General features: G+C 38.2%; 1 protein-coding gene across 1 annotated transcript in view; it reads left to right on the top strand.

Annotated features, from left to right (window-relative positions):
• Positions 1-24,558, top strand: part of ABCC8 (ATP binding cassette subfamily C member 8) — an 84,052-nt gene that overhangs the window by 10,490 nt on the left and 49,004 nt on the right. Inside the window, exons 5-10 of the mRNA XM_050898201.1 lie at positions 2,124-2,366; positions 3,223-3,411; positions 10,542-10,706; positions 12,730-12,885; positions 18,999-19,133; positions 20,647-20,809. Of these exons, the coding sequence (XP_050754158.1) occupies positions 2,124-2,366; positions 3,223-3,411; positions 10,542-10,706; positions 12,730-12,885; positions 18,999-19,133; positions 20,647-20,809 (1,051 nt within the window). The remainder of the gene's footprint in view (positions 1-2,123; positions 2,367-3,222; positions 3,412-10,541; positions 10,707-12,729; positions 12,886-18,998; positions 19,134-20,646; positions 20,810-24,558) is intronic.

The raw sequence follows: 24,558 nt of genomic DNA, 5'->3' as shown, positions 1-24,558 counted from the left end.
ATATATTGGAGAATCAAAGGTTAATCCAATTTTATTAGGCCAGATGAATCCATAATTTCAAAAAATGCCAGAATCCATTATAGTTAAGATGAATGTCATCTGTTCAAGTTTGTTTTAAAAACGTCTATTACGATTCACAGTTTCAATCATCAGAAACAAGTATTTCTCATGCAAGGGAAGACTGGGTGAAAGGAATTGTCTGCTCTATCAGAGAATATCTTAGACACACAAATAACGTCTCGTTTTCCAGGAGACAATCACAATAAGTGATTTATTGGGGCAACTGGGGTTGCTGTCTAGCCTCCCAGCTATAGATCTCTCTCTCTCTCTCTCTCTCTCCCCCCCCCCCCCCCCCCGCCTCTGCGGTGTCTGCAGTCATAATCCAAACTGAGAGATGGCTTTGGAGACTGCTGGAGAGATAAATGCCAAAGTTCTTCCCTTCACCTGTCCCTCACTTAACTGTGCGCACAAATTAAACTTAGTCTCAGGAGGGAAAGAAACTTTTCCATGCAAATTTTCTTGCTGCTTCCCTCACATTAGTATGTGAACTCTTTCCAGTAACACATTCAGCAATGTGAGTTACGTCTAGCACGTATTTGTTCTTTTGTGGTTTTCTTGGGGGATTTTGTGTGTCTGCATGTTTATTTGATAACTTAGGACAAAAATATGTCTAAAAGCAGCCTTTTCAGTAACATTTTTGAAAGAAAGAGGAATAAAAACCTCAATGCTGGACATTCAGTATTTATATCATAAAAGAAAACCAGTGGATTGGCTTGTGGGAAAAGTGAAATTCGAATGTGACATCGGAGAGACTTGCTCATAAACCTCCTCATAACAGAACTGCATAATTAAATGAGATTTAATCACTGTGGAATTATAGGTCACAAAGAAGAATAAAAATGGTCACTGTCTGTTGTCATCTTTTATTATGTTGTATTTGTTTGGTTTTAATTGTTAAAGGATGTCATTGATGTGTAGAATGAACTAGCCAGCAGTATGGATTTTTTTACTGCCTGTTGTGTCTATGGCAGAGTTTGGAGAGCCAGGCTTCTTGCTGCAGCTGCTGAAGGAAGGGATTGGGATGCGTGGAGAGTTGGCTACTGCTGAGGGGGAGGGGGGAGAAAAAATAAAAATAAGGAGTGAGGCCTCTGTGCTAGCAGAAACAGCAGACATTGGCCTCACCTTTTTTTCTCCTGCCTTCCCCCATCTTCTTCCAGAAGACAGAAGATTGACTTGTTTGACTTTCAATCCCAACTGTACCTTCTCCCTTCCTTCCACTGTTCCCACTGTTCCTCTAGATGGCCTTTCCTAAGCCCATCACCATTTTTTTCTAGGATCTGTAAATTATTTCTCCAACTATGGTTGGAGAAAAGGTAGCAGTGAAGCATATCCAGAAATCCTACTAAGATTAATAGGATTTAGGTACAGTCATGAGTAGAGATTGAATGAAATATGCAATTGAGTACTTTTCAGAAAGGAAAGGTGTATTTTTAAGAGGCTTGGCTTTTTATTCCCCAAAACAAGCAATGTCTGAAAAAGTTTTATCTTGACAACAGGAAATCATCAGCAGTCTGCCCTCGCTCTTTCGGTATTTAAGCCAATGAAAACATTTGTTAGTGCCATATGCACTCTCTAATTCAGTGGTTTCCCAGACCCATTCAGGACAGCACAGGTAGCTCCACGTTCCGAGCTAACTAAATGTAATGCAGTATGGTATGGAAGATGAATCCCTGTGATAGCCTCAGGGCTGTGCCTAAGCTAGTATGTCCCATGTTGCGCTGTCTGGAACTCAAGAGTGAGAGGCTGGGGCTGTACTATTTGAAATGTAAGGTGACTATTTTTTTTTTCTACAAGTATGCAAATTTGTACCCCATAAACAAAGTAGTAGTGAATATTTAGGATGGTTTATTTCTAGACTGGATGCCTCTGATTTTCCTCAGTACCTGAGGAAACTGGATTGCTGTATTGGTTGAATTTGAATGCCTAAGTTCCTTGAGCACTTTTGAAAAACCAAGACTGATTCATTGATTATCTGCAATGTCCTTTATCTCTTATCTGTTCTTTGTGGACTTTTATTTTCTATGCGTTTAGTGTGATTCTTTTGGTATTTTTTTGAATTTCAGAGGTATGTTTTCTTCAAAACTCCTAAAGAAGTTAAACCTCCTGAGGATCTCCAGGACCTTGGCGTTCGATTCTTGCAGCCGTTTGTGAATCTGTTGTCCAAAGGAACATACTGGTGGATGAATACATTCATCAAGACCGCCCATAAAAAACCAATAGACTTGAAAACCATAGGCAAGCTTCCCATTGCTATGAGAGCTCTGACCAATTACATTCGCCTTAATGAAGCCTTTGAAGCACAGAAGGTATGCAAAGCATGGAATTATGCCCGTCTGCTTACTTAGTGCTTGCGTTTTTCATTACTTTTTATGTTATAAGCATGAAATAAAATTATATAAACAGACATGAAGCAAATGAAGTATCCGTTAGCATAGCTTTCCATATACAAAGAGATCACATACTCAGTTGTACCTCGTACAAATAATGAAATTTCTCTACCTGAACATGCATGTCAAACACATTACTGGTTAAATGCGTGTAAAATCCGTATGGCCTCTGTTTTGATGTGGAAAGTAATTATGGACTGTATTCACTGAACACCATTATCGTTCTTCCTAATAAGACCCTGGAATCATTCAGTTACAGAGTCAATATTAATGAGGCCTCACAGGACTATTTTTTCCATGTATGTCCGTAGGAGAATTCAGGGCTGAAACTACCTCAGCTTAAATTCTGTTTGACTCACTAGTGGGAGCTGAGTGTATTCAAGATTTTAAGAGAAGTCTTTTGCATCCTGTCTAAAAAGAGTGTAGGTTTCCAGTCTCTGTGTTCAGAGGAAAACAAAACCTGTCAGTTCCCTCCCTCTTTTTTTCTTTCTCCGCCAGCAAGCCACAAACACCACACTTATTTGATCCCTATTAAGAGTAGGAAAGAAATCATGCTTCTTTTTGTGAAGTGGAGGAGAGTACAAATTAATGCTTTATTCTGACTCTATAAAAACAAATGAAACAATAATTGTAGTTCCTGTGCTTTTCTAGTTCAGAGATTGCAACTGGTTGTCAATGAATTAAAGCAGGGCTAAAAATACCAATGATTTATCAGACCTGAGGTTAATGTATAACATAATCCTTACTAATTTTTTTTTTTTTTTATCCTGAATAGAACAAAAGGTCGTCATCTCCACAAGGATCCAGATCAATTTGGCGTGCTCTCTGCTGTGCTTTTGGAAGACCTTTACTTCTCAGTAGCACGTTCCGTATTCTGGCTGACTTGCTTGGATTTGCTGGTCCGCTCTGCATCTCTGGGATTGTTCACAATGTTGGAAAAGGAAATAACACCATCCGCCCACAGGTACTGTCAAAATGTCATAAAAATAGAGGAGTCAAAAAAAGTAATGCTATGACTATGTATTATTTGGCCTCAGTAAAGAAAGTGACTCTGCAAAGTATTTGTGAATGCTAGAAATGACGGTATGTATGTGCTGCCTATTATCCACTTTTCTACCTTGATGGGGAGCAAAATATGTTACCCACACATCTAGTCAGGCTTGCATTCTGGAAATTAACCTCATTCAAGATAATGGGGAAGCATATCCAGGATCCCACTAGTATCGTAAGGATTTTAGGTAGAGATTGAATGAAGTATGTGACTGAGTGCTTTTCGGAAAGGAAAAAGTGTGTTTTTAATAGGCTTGGCTTTTCATTTCCAAGAATGAGTGGTGTCTAAGAGGATTAAAGCAGGCTTTTGTTGTCACAATAAAAAGCCAAGTAATTTAACTGTGACAAAGAATTTCCACTAGTGTCTTTGAGGAAGTTGGTTTTGAAAGATCAACTGAAACACATTTTTAAAGGATGCTACTTAAATGAATGTTCCCCAAGAAGAAACAGACATACTTCTTGATTAACTTAAAAAAAAAAAAAAAAAAGCAACACCCCACCCCCCCCCCCAAAAAAACCCCAAAAAATCAGGAAGCATCTTCTCATTATAAGGTGAGGTCACTCAGGCTGGATTTCTGAGAAAGATCCATTTATTTCTGCAGCTTGCTTATTGTTTGATATAAGACTTTATTTCCAAAGTCTGTTGACACTAATGGAAATATACCCATTCACTCCAGTACACTTTGAATTAGGTCCACTGTAAATATTGAAATACATCAGATGCATTGCAGAAAATTTAACAAAGGCCTCAGGCTAAAATTAATTGTTTATCCATTTTGCAATCCTTATCCTAATATTTGGAAACTTTAATATAGCAAGTAGATGTAATGGAAACCAGCTAAAGCAGGAAATGAAAAAATTAAGACTATAGGGCTATGTTGCAGCAAAGTACTGTGGAAGCTTGTGAGCTCTGCTTCTTGATAATTTGTTTGGAACACTGTTTCAGCTGAAATTATACCGAATCACAATTTACAGATGATCCTATTTAATTTTCCTATTAAAGTGTCAGTTAGTGCTTCTCTCTGAAAAAGGCTCAGATCTGGTCCAGATAGGCCCTAAACAGAGCCTCATCCAGCCTCACACATCCTCACTGTGTCTAGCTAAGCGGTAGCCTCATCGTTGTTGTCATTTACACCATTTGGGGATCACCTAACAGCAATGTGCACTGATGGTGATAGTCCATGAGTGACACTTAAGGATGTATTTTACCTTTGCTGGGAGGTCTCCAAGAGGCTTTTCCTTCTGTTTTGGCCTGGTTTATACACATTGTTTTTCTGTTAAGAGGCTTATTACCTTTACATTTGAAAATTGCTTTTGCTGGATTAGATGAAATATCTTTCTGAAATGTATGAAGGCTTTCTATTCGAACCATCTGTAATCAGACTGGGGTGTTCAGGAAAACTCCCTCATGTATGCACAGACCTAGCCAACTGGGTCTACTTTGGAAAAAAATACACCAGCTCTGCTGCTAAGAATGTTATATCCTTACTTGTAATGAGTCAAAAAAGGAGAACCTTGCCTATTAATTGTTTCTCACATAGGTGTGAGAAACAAGCCTTCTAAAACACTGTCTTATGAAGGCAAAGATAAGTTGGGGGGAAACATTGTTTGTGTCTGATGTGCTGCTGAGTTTGAGGGCATTGGAAAGAATTGCCATACAGTGGGACAGAATCAAACAAGCAAAGTAAGCTGTGAGTACAGCGGAGAGCATCTTTTACCCATCCCTTAAAGTGACATTTCTTCATTTTAAATAGTTTCGATTGAGGAGATGCTGTAATGAGTCAACTGTATCTTTCAAACAGAAATTCTGTTTGTGAAACTGAAGGCAAAGAGATAAATCCTAAGATATAATATTTGTTCTATTCTTCAGGCCCTTTGTGACAGATATAAACTACCGTGGAGCTGGAACTCTGAGATCACGTGGGTGTCACAGGCAGTATTAACTGCTTTAGTTAGTGCCACAGTTAGTCAGAGCATGACAGCGTCTTAAATTATGTCACGCTCTTCACGTTTATTTATAACTCTAGTATCAATATTTATGGCCACCCTGGAACATTCTTATGACATGAATTTCTCCGAGTGTTAATTGTTTCACACAGAAGAAGAGACTGACAGAATGATAACCTTTCTATTTTGCTGGTAGCATCTTCCACATTGCAATGTTAGGATTAGCAGTTCCAGTATTAGGAATACTTGCTGACATAACACATTCAAATGATATGCCAAACCTATAGACTCATTATTTAAAAAGCTCTAGAAGTCATAGGTCCCAGTGTAGCAAAAGGCCCAGTATTGACATTTAAAACTGTGTGAGTCTAGGGTCTTGAAGTATTTAAACAGTGGCCTTTTGTTCAGCCTTTTACTGGTTAGAGCTTACTGGCACTTTTAAAAAGTGGGATTATCCTGAAGTCGTCAGGAAGGTGGGACACTGCATGTCCCCAGAGCCATTTCTGAAAATAAAACATGTGATTAATTCCATCAACTTCTCAAACAAGGTTATTTGCCTTATATGCAAAAGGTTCACTTATTTCCTTGTGTTTCCTGCAGGCTGACAAGTGTACTTAGACAACTGCTGTAGTTTAAATACGTAGATGCTCAGTGACTTTGTAAGCCATAATGACCTGATAATGCATCTGAGACTTGGCAAATATCTTGGTGCTTTCACCAAGTGTGTGTGTGTGATGTTTATGTATATGTGTTTAAGTCCTCCTTTTCTCTCAAGTGAGTACTAGAAGAAATAACAGGAATATTCATCTCACTTCTCCTCCTTGTTTACCTATTCTATAGTGTTTTCATGTGAATCAACACTGCACCAAAATCTCATTGCTAGAAAAGCATGATTTGTCAAAACGTGATTGTGTAAAAAGTGGTATTCTTTTACATACATTAAAAAGTGGTATTAGCTACAGTAATTAGCAGTACTAGCCAGATGTACATGTAGGACAGCATTGAAATTGTGCTGCTTCTGTTACTGCCTTTGATATAATACAGCACAATCTGTAGCCTTCATGGTTCATGATTGTGATAATGCTCTAGCCTTTCTCTTTGCTGTCATGTTAGTATCTTTGACGATCACGATCTCCCAGTGTCACAGACTTGTATGTTGTTCTAGCTTTGCCTTCATGAGAAGCTTTTTTTAGTTTTTACTGTGTTACAGAGATGCCACTTTTTCCTGGATGACCCTGTATTGAAATAAAAAGAAATCCCAGTGAAGAACTGCTAAAATAATAGCTGACCTGAGAAAGGGTAACTCAAAGGAAAGATTCTCGCTGTTGCAAGTTAACAAGATATGTCTGAGGTGAAAACATCACAAATGGAAATGATCCAGTTTTTTCCCCAAATGTGCTTTTCTTTTTTCTTTTCTTTTTTTTTTTCTTCCCCAAAACACCAAGTTTTGCAGTCATATACTATTTCGCATTCTATTTTGTATTTGAGTATATATACACTGCACAGGAAACAATAGGTGGCTCTTAAACTTGTGCAGTTAAGCACCAAGGGCAGTTCTTCCATGTGCCTAATGCTTTATGCCTATAAGCATAAATGTTAGAGAGTCAGAAAGATAAATTGGATGCATCTAATTGGCCATGGACTTGGCCAATTTGTGAATTTCTCTTTTCTTTTCCACTGTCAAGGCCTTACAGGTCTGTCGTGGTTTAACCCCAGCTGGCAACTAAGCACCACGCAGACTGCTCGCTCAGTCCCCCAACCCGGGGAGGGGGGGAGAGATGGGGGAGAGAATCAGAAAAAAGTAAAACTCGTGGGTTGAGATAAAGACAGTTTAATAGGACAGAAAGGAAGGAAAATAATGATGATGATGATAATATGACAATAATAATACTAAAAGAATTAGAATATACAAAACAAGTGATGCACAATGCAGTTGCTCACCACTCGCCGACCAATGCCCAGTTAGTTCCCGAGCAGCGATCCGCCCCTCCCGGCCAACTCCCCCCAGTTTATATACTGGGCATGATGTCATATGGTATGGAATAGCTCTTTGGCCAGTTTGGGTCAGCTGTCCTGGCTGTGTCCCCTCCCAACTTCTTGTGCCCCTCCAGCCTTCTTGCTGGCTGGGCATGAGAAGCTGAAAAATCCTTGACTTAGGATAAACACTACTTAGCAACAACTAAAACCATCAGTGTGTTATCAGCATTATTTTCCTACTAAATCCAAAACACAGCACTGTACCAGCTACTAGGAAGAAAATTAAGTCTATCCTAGCCAAAACCAGGACAAGGTAGCACGGGAGAAGACTTGGTTGTACTTGTAATTTTCCAGATCTGTGGTACATTTTGTAAAGCTTCCAGGCTAAATGTAGAGCCTTGAGTCTTCCATCCTAGTCTTCAGAGTTACAGCAAGAATAAATTTACAACCACAGTTACATCTTGCAAGGGTCAAAGGCAAGTGAACTTGATTTGAAAAGCTGAACTTGTAAGACTGTAAATAATCTGGAAGAGAGACTCACTTTTACTGTACCGTAGACTTTTTGTAGTATATAATGCTGCTGTAGTCTATTTGAATTACTATGGAATAAGTAATAATTCAGGGCTTAAAATCCCTTAAGGTACAAATAACTAAAACAGCAGTTAAATGTCTCTTTATCTGAACGTAATTGCTGACATGTACTGTAATTGTTCACAGTTTTGCACTTGATACAGATTTAAAGTAACAAGTATGCCCAGCGATTGCTTGCATTCTATTGATTTGACTTTGAAGACTCTGTATGCTTGAATACTTTCTCAGAGGGCTTTGCTGAGGGCTAATTCCTTATTTAGTTTGGTGGCCCTACAGACTGCAGAAATGTTTATGTACATCAAATCTGGTTGAAGTCAAAGTACCTTGCTGAATTGGAAAATACTATCATCTGACAATTTACCTTTGAGAGCAAGAAATAAATTATTGAATGAAATAGTTTTTATTCCCTGTTTTCAAAGCATGAAACTCAGCATTGTTGAGTGTCACTGATGGAAATTTTCCATGTTCTTGTAAGTTCTTGCACTGTATACTTACATAAAAGTGGTATATGACTGTCAAGATACCTCCTTATGGAAATAAGGAACATTTGCATGAACAAAGATTTACAGGAATGGAATCATAATTACTTGTTCTCCTTTGTGTCCAGCCTTGGTCTGAATCTCAGTAGCTTGTAACAAATACCACATAACTGGGAAAAGGGAGTAAACCTAAGAAATCCACACAAATCCGTCTGTGTTGCATAGTAGACAAAAGTCCTTTGACAGCTGCTTAGTTTGGCCAATGTTTGAAGAAGACTCAACCATAATTTATTTGGAAGTGATCAGATTTTTATGGAGAATGACTCTTTGGTGTTGATGAATGACCTCCCAGGCACTTCAACAGATGATTAAACCATTGCGTGGACAGATCAGACTAGTTTCCTCTCATAAGAAGGAATATTGCTATGTGAGCTGGGAGGCACTGTGTCAGGAAACTTGTACTGGATGTGTTCTTGTAAGCATGCGCTCTTCTCATGGAGTAAAACAAAAGATCCTTTCAAAAACTGTTTTGCTCATTATCTTGTTTACTTGTTTGCAAAGGTAAGCATACATTTCTCTGCTTTTAAGCCTATAAATTACCCTACTGATGTCGTGGGGATAGATAGTGTGCCTGCTACAGCAATGGCAGGAGCAATCATGAATGTCAAAAGATGGAGTAAAAAGAGATGAAAAAAGTACCCTAAGACTTTGGTTCCTCAAGAAGATGAAGTGACCTATTGGGTCACGACTGCTGAAGGGACTTGCTCTTCCTCCTTTCACATTCCTTGTCACCCCTGCTTCTGTTCCCTCCTTTGCTCTAGCTCCGGCACAGACCGGACACTTTTGTGGTCTGATTTGGCCCATTAAACTGAAAGTAGCAGATTTTTTTCCTGGGCTGATTTTCTTCTGTCAGTGATTTGAATTGGCTCAGGAAGAGATCCAATTAGCTCCCAAACTAGTGCACAGTAAGCAACAGAAGCATGCAGGTTGGAGCAACCCAGGTGCAATTAGGGGTAGGGAGAAGTTCGTTCCTCTTTCAGCTGGCTCAGCCTCATCTTACAAAAGCACAGCTTTAAAAACGAAGTTTAGCCTCTGTATTAACTTGTCATGTGGGGTTTCTATAAACAGTTAACTGCAAGGTGCAGATCAGATCTAATAAAATGTACAGACAGTGAGGGTTTGTGAAATATAGTTTATTAAGTGTTATAGCAGTCTTGAAAACGTCAACAGCAAAGAAACTACGTAGGTAAGAAGAAATGTGCTGAGCAAGGAATACAGCAGGAGTGTAAATGACAAGAAGCCTTCTGAGAGGGAATAGAAAGAGACCTCTTCCTAATTTTGCTTTTAATGGCAGCATAAACCAGCAATCAAAGTTTTGAAGGAGCCAAGGGGAGAAAGAGGAAGGCAGAGACATTTTAGTTTCAGAAGGCTTCCCAAGGTGAGCCAACCTCTCAACTAGTTGTGGCACCAAAGGTGTCTTTGTTAAATATAATCTAGAACAAGTGCACTGCTTTCTCAGTAAGCTATAGACATGCTTCAAAATGCACTTTGGTGGTCTCATGAACTTGCTAGGAGGTAATGACCATAAATAAAAATGCTGAACAAGATGCTGCAAACCAAAATAATGTGCATAGTTCCAGGAGTGGGAAGGATGTGGTTTTGGCAAGTTGTGAATGTCATTTTAGCGTTCAGTAACCTGAGGTGCTAAAATAAGGAGACTAATTTCTTAGAAAGGATGTTAACTAGTCCTTCCTGACAATGGGCAGTGCACATCTTTTAGCAAATGACCATATGGAATTACTCAAAGTGTCCTAGAGTTTTGGAAGGATATCAGGAGTCCTATAAATGTCATTCAGCATTTAAATAAAGCTTACTGAGTTGGCACATTATATGACTGTTTCCTTGAATTGATAAACTGTGAGGTTTCAGATAAGGTTGGGAGCACTTTCAAAGTAATAAACTGTGGTTATCTCTGCTTATTAATTATGCAAAACTGGTAATTAAATTACCAATGCATTTGGTAATGATTTCTAACTTTTTTTTTTTATAGACTAAAATTCTTGGTGTTTTCTTTATTTCGTCTCAAGAGTTCCTGTCCAATGCTTATGTTTTGGCTGTACTCTTATTTTTTGCCCTTCTATTGCAAAGGACGTTTCTCCAAGCATCATACTATGTTGCTATTGAAACGGGAATCAACTTGAGAGGCGCAATACAGGTAGCCAATATGTTATTAATTAACCTATTTTCATACAATCATATGTGTATTTGTAAATACAAATTATAATTATAATCGTTAAATTCTGAAACACTTCTCTTCTGAAATGTATGGAATGTAACCATTGCCATCAAAGATTGTGTTAACTTAGACCTGCATTCTCTTTCCTCTGCATCTTATTTGATGATTTTATGTAAACATTTATTTATAATATCTAATGCTGTATTTCTTCTTACCTTTGAGCACAAATTTGCTGACAGTAAAACTGAATGTAACTTTTGAAAGAATTTAGGTTGTGAACTACACCTCTCCCATCTCAAAGGCGCTTTTTTGTGACGTCCCATGCAAATAATACAGCTTTAAAATGTCTTGTAAATATACTTTGGACAAAAGGATAGGTTGTATTCCCAATGCATGGAGTAGTGTCTTATTCCATGTGTCATGCCACAAAATCTACCAGGCATTGCAAAATCTGTAATTACTGAACGTAAGTAAGATTGGTAAAATGGAGTCCATAATCATTGTATGACTGTGAACAGCAGATCAAAGTTTTATGTAGTATAGAAAGATCTGTGCCTGGAAATGAGAGAATTAGGTGTAAGATTACAATGCGATATTGCGAAGTGCACTGGCTGAAACCTACCCTCTGATAGCTTGAAAGCCAGCCTTATAAGTTACACTATTTATCCATTGAACTACATAGATCCTCTGAGAGTCTGTGTGATAGATGGATGCTTTCAATAGCAGCATAATTGTTTAATCCTCTTTTGATCTTACACTTGGAAGCACTTGTCAGCTGCCAGACTTCTGGATTCCATCCACTGGTTTTGCCTTGTTAGAGTGAAGTAGAAAATTCCTAAAGAAATAAAAATTTGACCCAAAATATGTATAAAAAAGTTGCATGTCTTGTATCAAGCAGAAGAGCTGCAACTAAGTGAAAAATACATGGATTACAGCAAGTGTAAAAGGGGAATTTTTGGAAAATAACGCTACATTAATTTTGTTTAAGAAAAGCTCTGCGTTCTCTGCACTGGATATTACACAGAGGCCCAGATAACACCAGCAGGTGAATGATTCAAATTGGAAAATTTCTAGCCATTGCTCTAAGCAGCAGAATTAGTGTTAATGGCAGTCTCTGTGCCAGTATTTTTATACAAATTTTTTCCTATAATTTTTCAATTTTCTTTAAACCTTTTATCTCTTTTCCTCTTCTGTGTAAACCTGCACCTGTTCAACATGCCCTATATGACTTTACGCTTCATGATGGACATCTGGCACTTGACCCAAAAGCACTTACTGAATCAGGGTGCCTCCTGTCAGCCTAAGTCTCATGACTGCAAAGCATCACTGTGTAGCCTTTTAGCAAACCAGCTGGTAAAAATACACTTTCATTATTGTGTATTAAGTTATTTTTATACACGGTGCCTGATTCTGCACTGAGGTAATTACTTAATTCAGTACAGAATCGGACCTGTTACATTAGTTGTCTGTGAGTTAAACTTTGTAATGGGACTGAGCTCTCTAGCCAAAATGTAGCAACATTCTCAGCCGGGAATATGGTCCTGAGGTTGGGTGGGACCTGAATCAATTGTCAGAGAAAAATAGCAAGGATTATAATATATTGACTATTATATATTCAATGTAATAATATATTATTTTATTAGCACTAGTTACAGCAAGGGCACTACATGGAGAAGCTGGAGGTATAAATCATAGTTGTTAGTATGGTTCTTGGGCCTTTTGGGCAGTAAAGGTTTCATTCTCTTACTGATCCACAGGGATGCAAAAAGGGAGTACTTAGACAACCATTATGTACCTAATTGCACTGTGCTTTTTGTGGGTGAACAATAAGACAGTAGCTTAAAATTTTTCATTGTAACACAAAAGGCCAAACTTAAGCTCTTCGTTCAAGTTACTAGGAATGTTGGTTTCCCTCAACATGCTGGACTACGCCTGTGTTTTAGATGGAGCTAGAAATCTTATTTTATTTCTGTATGCTAATACCTTTTGATCTCTCTTCCAGACAAAAATATACAATAAAATTATGCAGCTTTCAACCTCTAACATGTCTATGGGGGAGATGACTGCAGGCCAGATCTGTAACCTGGTTGCCATAGACACAAATCAGCTGATGTGGTTCTTTTTCCTCTGCCCTAACCTTTGGGCTATGCCAGTACAGGTAAGGAGATTGAATGTGCTGCTGTTATTAACGTGCCTCAGTCTGTAGTGATTGGTTGCTTATGAATTTTATGAAAGTAGAGATATTAAAGAATAACTTGAAATAAGATTCAAGCTGTTAATATCTAGAAACATTGTATGTAATATATTTCACATCTGTGACAGGACTCTAGGTACTTAGGATTGTATTAGGATCTTGACTGCTGCCAAACATACTTTGCATTTGTAACAAGAATTTATAGGGTGCAGCAGGTTGTGTTGTTCCAGTACATTCATTTATTACATCAGGGGAGTTAACTGGAATGAATTGCAATCATTTGTCTTCTGAATCCCAGCAGAAGCAAGAGAAGTAGCAGTTTATTAAAAAATATGATCCCTTAGAGATGATCCTTTGGACATCCCTTAAAACTACTGCTGCCACATGGGTGACAAATTCTAGCGTATGAAATTCCACAGATTCATTTGTTATATGAAATGGTTTTGCTACTTTCTTCTCTCTGGTGTCTTTGGTCTCCTGTCTCTAAATACCACTCTCATCCCTTCGATCTCCTTTCCCACATGCATGACATGGGGCAGATCACTGTTCTGAGTCACACTCAATTGCCTGGTGACTCCTGGTTCCATGTCCTGTAGCCTCATAGCATGTGTAATGCCCGATGAAATACAACTGTGTCTCATCAAGTCTTTACGATGAGAAAAGCAGAGTCCCATCTCAGAGGGTACTTTCACGATTGATTTAAATTAATCTAAGCCTGTTTCCTTACTGAAACAGGAGTTCATAGGCTATGTCCAACATTGAAACACGGTATTTTTACCTCCCTCATGTTCCAGCTCTATGGATTGTGCGTTGTGTCACATGAGCTTGTGGAGCTACTGAAAAACTAATCTGATCAAAACTAGTCTTTTTTCAGTGAGGTAGCATTCCTCTGAGTCTGTGAAGTGGTCAGTCTCACTGGATGGCCATGTGATTAGTTTAAGTTTACGCTAGTAAAAGGGTAGAGCAGACACAGAGTAGTAGGAGGTCAGAGCAATCTCAGTACAACCTTAGATCATTTTTCAAAGTTTACCCTTATGGAAACAGTGGAAAAGTGCAAATTAGTTTGGAAGAGCCAGTACCTAAACAAAACCATAGAAACCTCTTGCACTTCCATTTAGGAATTTCCTGAGAAAACTGACAGTAAAGCACATAGTTTCATCTGATATTAATACATTACCCTGCAATTCTTTCTGCTTTCTTCCAGCTACTCGGTGTACTTTTGTCGGGAGTGCTTCAGTGCTAAAAGTAAATACAAACAAAAGAGGCAGCAGAGTTTAAATTTACTTGGTATTTTCTACAAGTATCATTTAGTTTCAAAAACATGATGAAAACTCCATTGTGTTCATGTCACAAAGGTGGTCTGGTTCCAGCACTACGCAGAGGCTGATTTGGCTGGTGTTGGAAGTCAGAAAGCTGCAAGTAATCTACCCAGCAGCTTTGCATTTTGCTTTGCCTGCTCTTGCCCAAAAACGAAATAATTTTCATGACACTGTATATGGACTGCAACTGGCAGATGATATTTCCAGTCAGTTTCTAACATGGCTTTAGGAGTGCTACTTAGGAGTTCCTGTGTCCATCAACATCTGATACTAGTGATTTTCTTCTATAAGATGTTGAGCATGTAAGAATACTACATTGAAAAGTTGAGGAGAGGGAAGAAAAGCCAGCCATTCAGCCATTCATGATTATATAAATTATATGAATGTACTTCAAAGAGTAAGGCACTAGACTGCTGGCCATCAGGAGATCTGGATTCTGTTCTGACAGTAAAGATACATATTAGAATTGAGTGGGTTTTATAGTTGTTCCTGTCAAAACCAAGAGGGTTTGGTCAAGCTGCTACAGATCAAATGAGCAAGTCCTCCTTTGTGATGGTCTTAAAATCATCTAATTGCATGGTAAACCATATTAACTTCCTAATCTGGAAAAAAAACCCTAGTTTAACTATGTTCCCTGGATTTGGTGTTTTCCTCACTGAGGAAAATACTGGGGAGGGGCAACGCAGGTCTTTCTTCATTGTCAGTGATAGTGAGTTCTTGAACGCGTCTTATGTCCTCTTGTGTAGTTTCAATCTCTGGGGAGTATTTGTTCTCTGGAAAACCAGACTGTGTCCTCTTGAAATACTCTGGGAGTCTTCACGCTTTTGCTATACGTATTTGAAACATATAGACTAGTTTTCCTGATCCTCGGGAGACTATTATGCCAGTTAAAAACATTTTACTTTCTAGAATTAAAAAAGGATAATGGATATAGCAATTATGAGCAGGAATTTTTCCAAAATAAACTTGACATATTTTTTAGCGTCAGGATGGTTTCCCTGAAATTATGGGGGGAAAAAATGGGAACCAGATTATTTTAAAGTGGGGAAAAACACCAATGATCAAGGAACATGTCCTAATATTGATTTCTAATTCCAAAAGAGAAGACAACTATAATGAAAAGAAACTGATATGAAATATCATGTTAAATGTGGTTACAGGTTGGCAGTTTGTTAGTAGTAATTTGGATATTAGAGTATTTTTTGTCCATTTACTAGAAGTACCCTGCAGTAAGAAGTCAGTGATTGTATACTACTAAAATGATATTGCTGAAAGAGCTATGAGGGATTAAGAAGAGTCCACCCCTTTAATGATAACATTTAGGGTCCAATTATCCCCTAGGCTTAGTCTCCATTGTAAGTCTGTTAGTAAAACAGGCTATGTGAGAGGTACCAATTTCATGTATGCTTTTTGTAAGACCACTCTGGAGCTCAGGGTAGAGAGGGCTTTAGTGCAACTGAGAATTAAGCCAATTTTATTGCATATTCTGTAACAAAATTTTGCTCTAATGTCCCAGAAGTCATGGACTCATGAAGATTTCCTGACAGTCTTCTGAAAATATTATTATATTTGCATTAAAACTCACCCTGCGATGCTCCTTAGCAGATCAGGACAATCAGTGTCAAAGCATGCTCCTGTTTTGTCGATGGTGCGCGCATTGCAAGGCACAAATCACTGAGTCATGGTGGTCACAAAGGTTTCTCCAAAACAAGTTTCCACAACATTCATTCAATACCTTGTTTTATGAGGCAGTGAAAGCAATTACTGGATGCTCGAGAGATGGTGAATAAAAAGTTGAACAAGCTTCATTATTATTTAAAACAGGTTTTTATTTGTTTTGTAGCTCTTAACCTAACAATCAGCATTTCAGCATCTGCTGTGGATTTTGTAATTATCCTCGACTTAGAAGACCTAGCCATTCATAACAAGTTAGGTTTTCTATACAGTCCAGATAATTTGAGCCCGATCTTTGCTCTGACTGGAGTCAATAGGAGCTTTATCATTGCCTTAAGTTACTATTTGAAGGCCATTGAAATCCATGAAAAGAGGCCTGGGGTTGTCTGTCAATTGAAAGATGCCCTCAGTAGGCTTGGCTCAAACCCTGGGAGCAAAATGAGGCCCTATAAAGACTTTCCCCTCGCCTCCATTTTATAAACACCTTTGATTCCATTGTGATTATTAAAAAATCTTGTATTCTCATATCTCTGGTTCATTGGCAGGGATAGCTTACAGTTGTAATGAAAGGACATTTGTCTCTTTCAAAACTGGCCACAAAGCCGTTTCTGACTGAAAGTATTTGCTATCTTCAATAAATAATCAAGACAAAATAACCAGAGCTATCGGTGAGTTTCTTGCTCTTGATATATATCTCTGGCAGGTAAGAGCTTTGGGATTTTGATGAAAGGGAAGCAAAGTGTTTCATTACACAGTTTTTAAAAAATATGATCACTTCCTTCTCAGAAATATTGAGAGCCTTCCCATCTGCCAGATACTGTCCTCCAGCAGTTCAGATATTATCTACGTACTGTTTATTCTTGGCTGTGTAGTGTGCGGTAAGATAAATATAGAATTACTTGCAATAATGCTTACAGATTTCAGCACTTTTCAGATACAAGTATTCATGTACTTAAATTGAGAATATATTTTTTTTTGTCACATACATGATGAATATATTTTGAAAGTTTGCCCTTATTATTGCAATATAAAGAAGATGAAAATGGGATAATTTTTAATCTATTGAAAACATAGAATTTTTATTGCAAAGACTGACCCTTTCAATAGCCACGATGGGGGGCGAGGAGGGAAGCAGCTGTGAGCTAGCAACTCCCTCAGGATCCAAGAGCTAGAATAGCTTTCCCCTTGTCTATGTGAGAAACTGAGGCTCTGTTTCTAGAACCAGCCGGTCCCATAACGTCCTTGACAATCAGCCAGTAGTGGGGGAAAGCAGGGGGTCAGTGTTCCACATTGACTTTGTGGTTTTGGACATCTCTTAACTGTGCACTGTTCAATGCTTTCCTGTATTTTGAGTGCCTAGATTGTCTGCCCATGAAGAAGCAGCTGGGAATGAATATCTTGACCTGTAAAGACCAAAACTATTTCATGTTTTGGAGGGGATCTCTGCCAGGGCTATGTGACGGAGGCCTTGCATGTTTTCTTTGGCTTCATACACTCATGGATTTCCTGACTTCAGATGGAAGCAGATTGCTCACTTACTCGTCACTAAAAGATTTTTAATTTACAATTTAACCTTTGCTCTTACCAGATTTGTGGTGTATATACAACAGGACTTTACTTTCATGTTACTGCATGTTTCCTAAGTAAATACTGTGGCTCGTTTTAAGAGTCACATTTTAGTTTAGTTTGTCTGCAGAGAGGCATCAAAGGATTGTTAAGAAAAAAAAAAAACAACGTATTTTCTCTCTGCGTGCCTTAAATTCATGAAAATGTCAAGATGGAAATGTGGAAACTAAGGACTCTGTTTTTCTTCATGGAAACACCCAATTCCCATAAATATGTGTGAGAATGGATGGGCTTATGACTACTGAGCTTCGAAATGATGGAAGATAGTGTTTCTGTGAGGGTTATGAGAGTATGCAAATATAGCAAGAATAGTAGATAAGTTCTAAGGAAATTTCCAATTTTTTTTTTTTTTAATTAAGGGAAATGATGTATGAAATTGACTTTCTATCACTATGTCCTCTGATTAATTTATCAGCTTATACTGGTAAATATATAGAGTGTCAGTGCTCCAGATCGTTCAGGATTCAGTCATCAGAATAGTGGTAATTAACATTGGTAGCTTGTATATCTTGTTTGCATTTATTGAGCTGCTTACAGTATCCCTTTCCAACCAGACTGTGGCTCTCTAGATTCTTATTTATCCAAAGACAAACCTTTTTTTCTTAAGCTGTTCCTCTAACATTTTTTTAACGGTCATCACCCGTCTGGTACTGCGCATCTGTAAACCAATTCCTTGTAAGTTTATGTTAGAGTTTATTTGAAGTGGAGTTTCTTAGTGATATGATTTATGATGTTCCTTTTTTATGTACTGGTCAGCAATAATGTCATGTTAACATTTACAAGATCAGTCGTATTTTTAATAATAATTCATATTAGCTTCTATAGTAAGCAAAGAAGCATTCCTTCTTTGTGGAATTCCCATGTGTTGTAGACTAGTGAGTTCTGATCAAACTGGGAGATGTAATTTCTTCCCTGGTGTAAAAATGCTTAAATGTCAAAGAAGAAAAAAAAAATCATAAGTCAAAGAAAATGCGTCCTATGTCATCTGGCCAATGGGGAAAAATATTTAATAGTGACTGTAAAGGGAATATCTCAATGTGTTACTTGGAAGTATTTTAAAATAACTTTTAAATTTTATTTAAAGTTTCTTTTAATAAATGTATTTATTTTTAAGTAAAGTTATTTTAAATACCCGTGAGAGTTACATTGTAGAAGATATGCAAATCTGTACAACCTTCTTCTACTGTTCATAATGGGGAGTCCATGAAATGGAAATATACAGAATCCGCTAGCTGGGGAGGAACACCAGGTGGATGTATTTGGTCCTCTGACAATATCCTGACTGATCAAACCCCACTGTGCCAGCAATGCAGAATGTATGATGTTTGGGGGCAGAGTTAGCTGCAGCGGCTGTTGGTTTTGAACGTGCTGTCCAGTTACCCTGTGATTGGTCTTTGTGGTGCATACGTGAAGTGAAGCCATGCCAAGCCTTCCTCTCACTTTCTTTTCTCCCAACAGATAATAGTAGGAGTTCTGCTGCTCTACTACCTTCTTGGAATCAGTGCCTTAATTGGAGCAGCAGTAATCATAGTCCTTGCACCTGTTCAATACTTCGTAGCAACAAAACTCTCACAGGCGCAGAGAAGCACGTTGGTAAGTGTCTTCAAACTCGTACATGATATAAATATCACCTCTGGTAACTATGCATTGGTCTGTGTTTGGAATTACAAAGCTAACCGTGGACATTGACCACGAACTGATTCTCAAACATTTTGTAATGTTCAAGAATGTCAAGTTCAAGAATATGAAAACATGATAAGTGTAAGCAGTAAGGATGCACGTTTTGGGGTTTATATTTTTCAACAAGTGTGTGTTTCCCTAAAAGCAAAAAAACCTTAAGATCTTTCTGACTTGCAAATGTAAATGGTCAGTAATCATTGACTGAAATGGCTTTGTGCAGTCAGATGGTGCACAAATAAATGAATCGTGCAGGGCAAGCTGTCCAAGGGGAAAGGAAGTAGGAATGCTGCATCCAAACTCAGACCCCAGATACGTCATAGATGTGGAAATCTATCAAACTGATTTATTTAAATAACCTCTGGGCAGTCCTGACTCCCACAGCATGCTCCTCAGCTGGGGAGCTTAGGGGTCTGCTAAGTCACGAGCTGTTCCTTGATCCCTCATTTCGCTTGTCTATAATTTGAATCGCCTGCATCACTGCCAAGAAAGTTACCTTGGTTCGTAGGAATTACCGTGCCCGGCTGCTCTGAACCTTATCCCCCCATTCAGTGACTGTTGCACTGCCAAGGAAGCCATATGAACCTGTAATGGAGCCAGACAGCTTGCTGAAATCTCTTCCACCACAAATCATGGGTGGTAATGAGAGTTATTTGTGCACCTTCCTGTGTGAAAAATAATGCCTTCACATCAACAGTATACACCCTTCTAGAAGTGTAGACAGCATTCATCCCCATAGCATCCAAGCAGATAGTCAGCATCACCTAGACATTCCTGCAGATGGGAGCAGCGCATTTTGTGCTAGAAATGTCTCCACTGTGCAACGTAGTGCGGTACAAAGATCCTTGAGCTAGCCTGAAAACTGGAAGCAGCATACTCCCAGTAAAGCATAACTGGAAGTTATATCTTTACCAGTGTATTATTGTGCCTGAGCCAGCTGGCCCTGCTCAGAGTCAAGGTTCCCTACAGGATCACAGCTTCTTGCTAATGTGGCCTTGCTGCTTTGAAGCCTGGCATCGATGTTTCCACATCCTGTTGATTTGGCAGGGCAGTGTTCCCCGTCATAGCTTGTCTGTGTGTTCTGATCTCCTCTGTACATTGTCAGTGTGCCTGTTGAAAATCCAGCCAGTGTGCTGGGCAGTAGAAGTCACGAGAGGCTGCCTTGCAAGTGATCAGAAAGCTGACAGAGGAGTAAAATTTTCAGTACAAGCTATATGATTTAGGAGTGCAAACCAACTGCCTGTTCACTTGAGCTCTAAGGAAGCTCACCTTCGTGAAAAACAGTAGCAAAACATCTGAATGGACAGAACTAGTAAAGTATACCTCACAGATTACAAGGGGCTGCGTACAATTTTTGTGTGATCCTTATGTTTAGGGGACAGGTACTTTAATTATACTCTTTAAGTAATTATGTATGTAAATGTTGCAGGAGTACTCCAATGAGAGACTAAAGAAGACAAATGAGATGCTTCGAGGCATTAAGCTCCTTAAACTCTATGCTTGGGAACACATCTTTCACAGCAGTGTAGAGGAAACCAGACAAAAAGAAATGACTAGCCTCAAGTCTTTTGCCCTTTATACCTCCATATCCAGTAAGTCTCTTCCTTCATTCTAATCCACTGTTCAGCTGAAGTGCTACTGCATTATTAGCTACTAATGAGTTTACCATTTCTCTGTCAAGATTGTTTCAGTTGCTTTAGGCTCTGATCTGTACTCCTCACTTTCCATTTAGTCAGACTTTCCATTTGATTCAGTAGAATTTTGCCTGTATGGGAAATACGCCTAAAAGAGAAAGTCAAGATTAATGCTTCATAGCATTAGCTTTTCTGGAGAAAAGCTTTTAAGGGACAAGTGTTGCACAGGCTACCTTCAGCCAGCAATATTCTCCTCTATAACATAGCATTCAGGAAGAAGCCTTTGTTGAGGTTTCTTTTTCTTTTCCTCCTGCATTTTGCACAATACAGTGTATCATAATACGTGACAAGAATTGTCTTTGCATTGAAGCTCCAACAGGTGGAACTTATACTCTCTTATTCAATATTTGGATTTCTTATAAAAACAAGTGATTCTTAAGAGCATTTCTATGTCCTAAAAAGGTAAAAATATGAGAATCCTGGCAATTTCATCATTCCATATTCAGATTCTTTTTTCTCATGTTATCTTTCAAGCTGCGTTAAGGCATTTATGATCCTTTTAAAAAGACCTAGGGCCAACTGAACTCTATTTGAAGAGATCATGTGCAACATCTGTATAATTGCTACTGTAATACTTTAGAAATAATTAGTAAAGTCATACTGAAGAACGCTGTTCATATAATCTGTAAGATATTAATGAAATGGAAACTTTTAGTGAGAAGTATTCAAATGCCACAAGCTACCTGTACAAATACCTTCTAGACTAATAAGGAAGGCTACTGCTTAGGAAAATAACTTCCAATCTGGTTAGTATTATTTGATTCCATTCACCCAAGAGACATGCAGCTGACTTTCTTCCCTGCCAAATGATCACGTAGGTAATGCACTCTGAGGGAAAGGTCCTGATCCCACTGAATTTAACTGACATTGAGCTGAGGTTTTCATTGACTTCTGAGACCAGAATTTCTCTCTGGGGATCCTGAGGTCTCTGTGCTTGGAGAGTAGTTTCCATTTTGACATAAAACAGAATTCAGCTGGGGTAGATTGTGTGACCAGAAACTGCGTCCTACACCCAGATCAACACAGATGGGCTCCCTTTGTTTGCACTACTTCATGTGGCATTAAAATCTATTTATAATCAGAGCCACAGGTTCAGCTGTACGACTGAAGGAGCTGTGGAGGCTTATTTGATTTTAAATCCTCACAGTATCATTTGTAACAGCTACAAAAAGGTGCATTCATCCCAAGAGTACTGACTATTCTGTAAATAAATTGTGACATAAATATGAAACCATATTATTAAAAACAATTCTAAATATGTACTGATGCTTCTTTGAAACACTTCATGTGTATGTTTGCATTCTTGTTTGTATTATGTACGATATTTCTGTGTATGTAAGACACAGTAGATCAGTTTCTCAGCTGGGGTAAACCAATGCAGCTTTTTTATGTTGTTGTTGCATATCATTTTGGCTTATAAAGAGTTCCTGTAGTTTCGGCCTAGGAGTTCTTTACACTCTCTGTCTTTAGCAGAAATTACACTGATCTTTACAAACTTGCACTTCAGCAGACTACGTAGGGAACATAAATATAGGAGAATTTGCTGGTTTTCTTACCATAAGTATAAATAGAATGACAGGCATAATCAGCACAAAGCGTGTTTGCTAATATTATAGTGAACATATGATTTCATTTTTTTTTAAGGAAAAAAAAAAAAAGAAAAAGGCAGGAGATGACCAAGATTTTATGTATTATTCTTCAAGAGGAAGGCAGACACTTCCTAGGACAATAAGAAAGCAGAAATGAGATTTTTTTAATATACTTTTTTTTAACATACAGTGTTGAATAGACTCTGGAATACTTTTCTAAGTATACTTAGCTATTAACATGAGTGAAAGAATGTGGTTGGAGCTACTTCTATTCATGAGGAATAGATTTGCATTCGATTACAGAAAATATACCTACAAGTTTCAGGGCAGTGTTGGCTAGACCACAAGAAAATTCCATTTCAAGACTGCATGGAAATTGGATCTCATCTGCCTCGCCCCTGTGCCTGGATCAAGTTTGTACGTATATGGAATTGTTCATGTGTACTAAAAGAGCTATTATAGACATTAGCTCTTTCTATAATTTTAATGAAATGTACCCACCAGAATGAAAGCTGGGTTGCAAAGTTGGTAGTGACACCTTTTGAGTTTTGACAGTGAATTCTTTAACTGTGGCAAAGAAGATTCCTATGTAATTTTTTTCATACTGATTAGTAAGAGTATCCTATGTTCGGTTTTACAGGATTTAGTATACACTATATATTCAGGAAAGATGGAGAAAGGAAGGAATGGTTTTCCTGTTTCTATGAATTTTTGCCTAATCTGTCAGAAGCAAAGGAACTCTAGGCTTTCTCACAGGAAAATAACGGTAGTTACTATCCTAAAATATTCAGAAGTGACTGAAAACGTTTTTCTGAGTTTTTAGTCAGCCTTTTTCCAGTAACAAAGTACTTTTGACTGAATCTAATTAGACCAAAAGTCTTAGCTGCAAACTAAATTTGTGTTAGAAAACATTTTATTATTCTGGACACTTGCATAATTGAAAAAATAAAAATAAAAAGACCCCTCCCAAATTCCAGTGGCTCAGTAAGCCCTTATTTGTTTGCTTGAGAGAAGTGAAGTCCTTAGATATACTTGTGATCTCACAGAATAGCAAAATTCAGATCGACTTCTTGGGAGCCACCAAGTGACCCTAGCTGTCTTAACTGCAGCGGGCTTTGCCAACCTTACAGTATATTTAATCTGTCCAGGTTTGGTTTTGACAGGTATGATCTCGTACTGTAGACAGCAAAAGAGCAGGATCCACCTCTAAGGAGTTTATCAACTTTGCTAGATTCCCTCATCAGATTCATTCATAAAAGCAAACTCAGGTACTGCAGCAGTCTCAAAGGCAAATTGCAAATGCAAGGATTTAGTAGAATTAAGTAGTCCAGAGTTGCAGGCAGCAAGCTTCACTTCTTTTTCAAAATCTCTATGCCATAACTACCTCAAGTTTATAGAAAGTGTGAAAACTTTGGGCAGGAAGTAGAATCATTAGGAGAAATGAGAGTCTGAACCGAAGCTGCTTTGTATTCCAACACAGAAAAGAACATTTTCCTCAGAAAAATATTTTTTTTTCCCTAAGGTGAGGAGTAAACCATGAATTTCTAGGCTTTAATACATATTCATCTTTCAAAGGCTAAGCTTTTCTTTTGGAAACAGATATACAAATGTAGCTATATTTTCAAATACTCTCCTCTCAAGGAATTAGAGCTATGTGAAATAACACAGCTATTGTATTTATGCTTGAGTACAGAGTTTACAAGTATGTTACAGGATTCATTAAAGATCTTTCAAACGTAGGAAAAAGGAATGTCTGGCAGTATGTTAAGTTCTTCAGGGGGTTTATGCCCAGAAAAGGATGGCCAAACAGTCAACCAGAAGTATTTGCGGGTCAAATGATGACTCACCAGACAAAGTAACTGGGGAGTGCTTTTACTGTCTCAACATTGGCTGTACCTGGTAGGAAAAAAGATCAGGCATAGCTTAAACAAAAAAAAAAAAGTGGCTAGCCTCTTTCTTTTCTGTTACACGTGTACTGATCTTTTAATTCTATTTTAGCTCCAGATTCTATATTCTTTCTCTATTGTTTACTTCATGAAATAAAATTGAGCGAAGGTC

Source organism: Gymnogyps californianus, chromosome 5 (genome assembly GCF_018139145.2).
Source record: "Gymnogyps californianus isolate 813 chromosome 5, ASM1813914v2, whole genome shotgun sequence".
Classification (NCBI taxonomy): Eukaryota; Metazoa; Chordata; class Aves; order Accipitriformes; family Cathartidae; genus Gymnogyps; species Gymnogyps californianus.
Note: the sequence above shows the minus strand (reverse complement) of the source record. Positions and strands in the feature narration are given on the sequence as shown.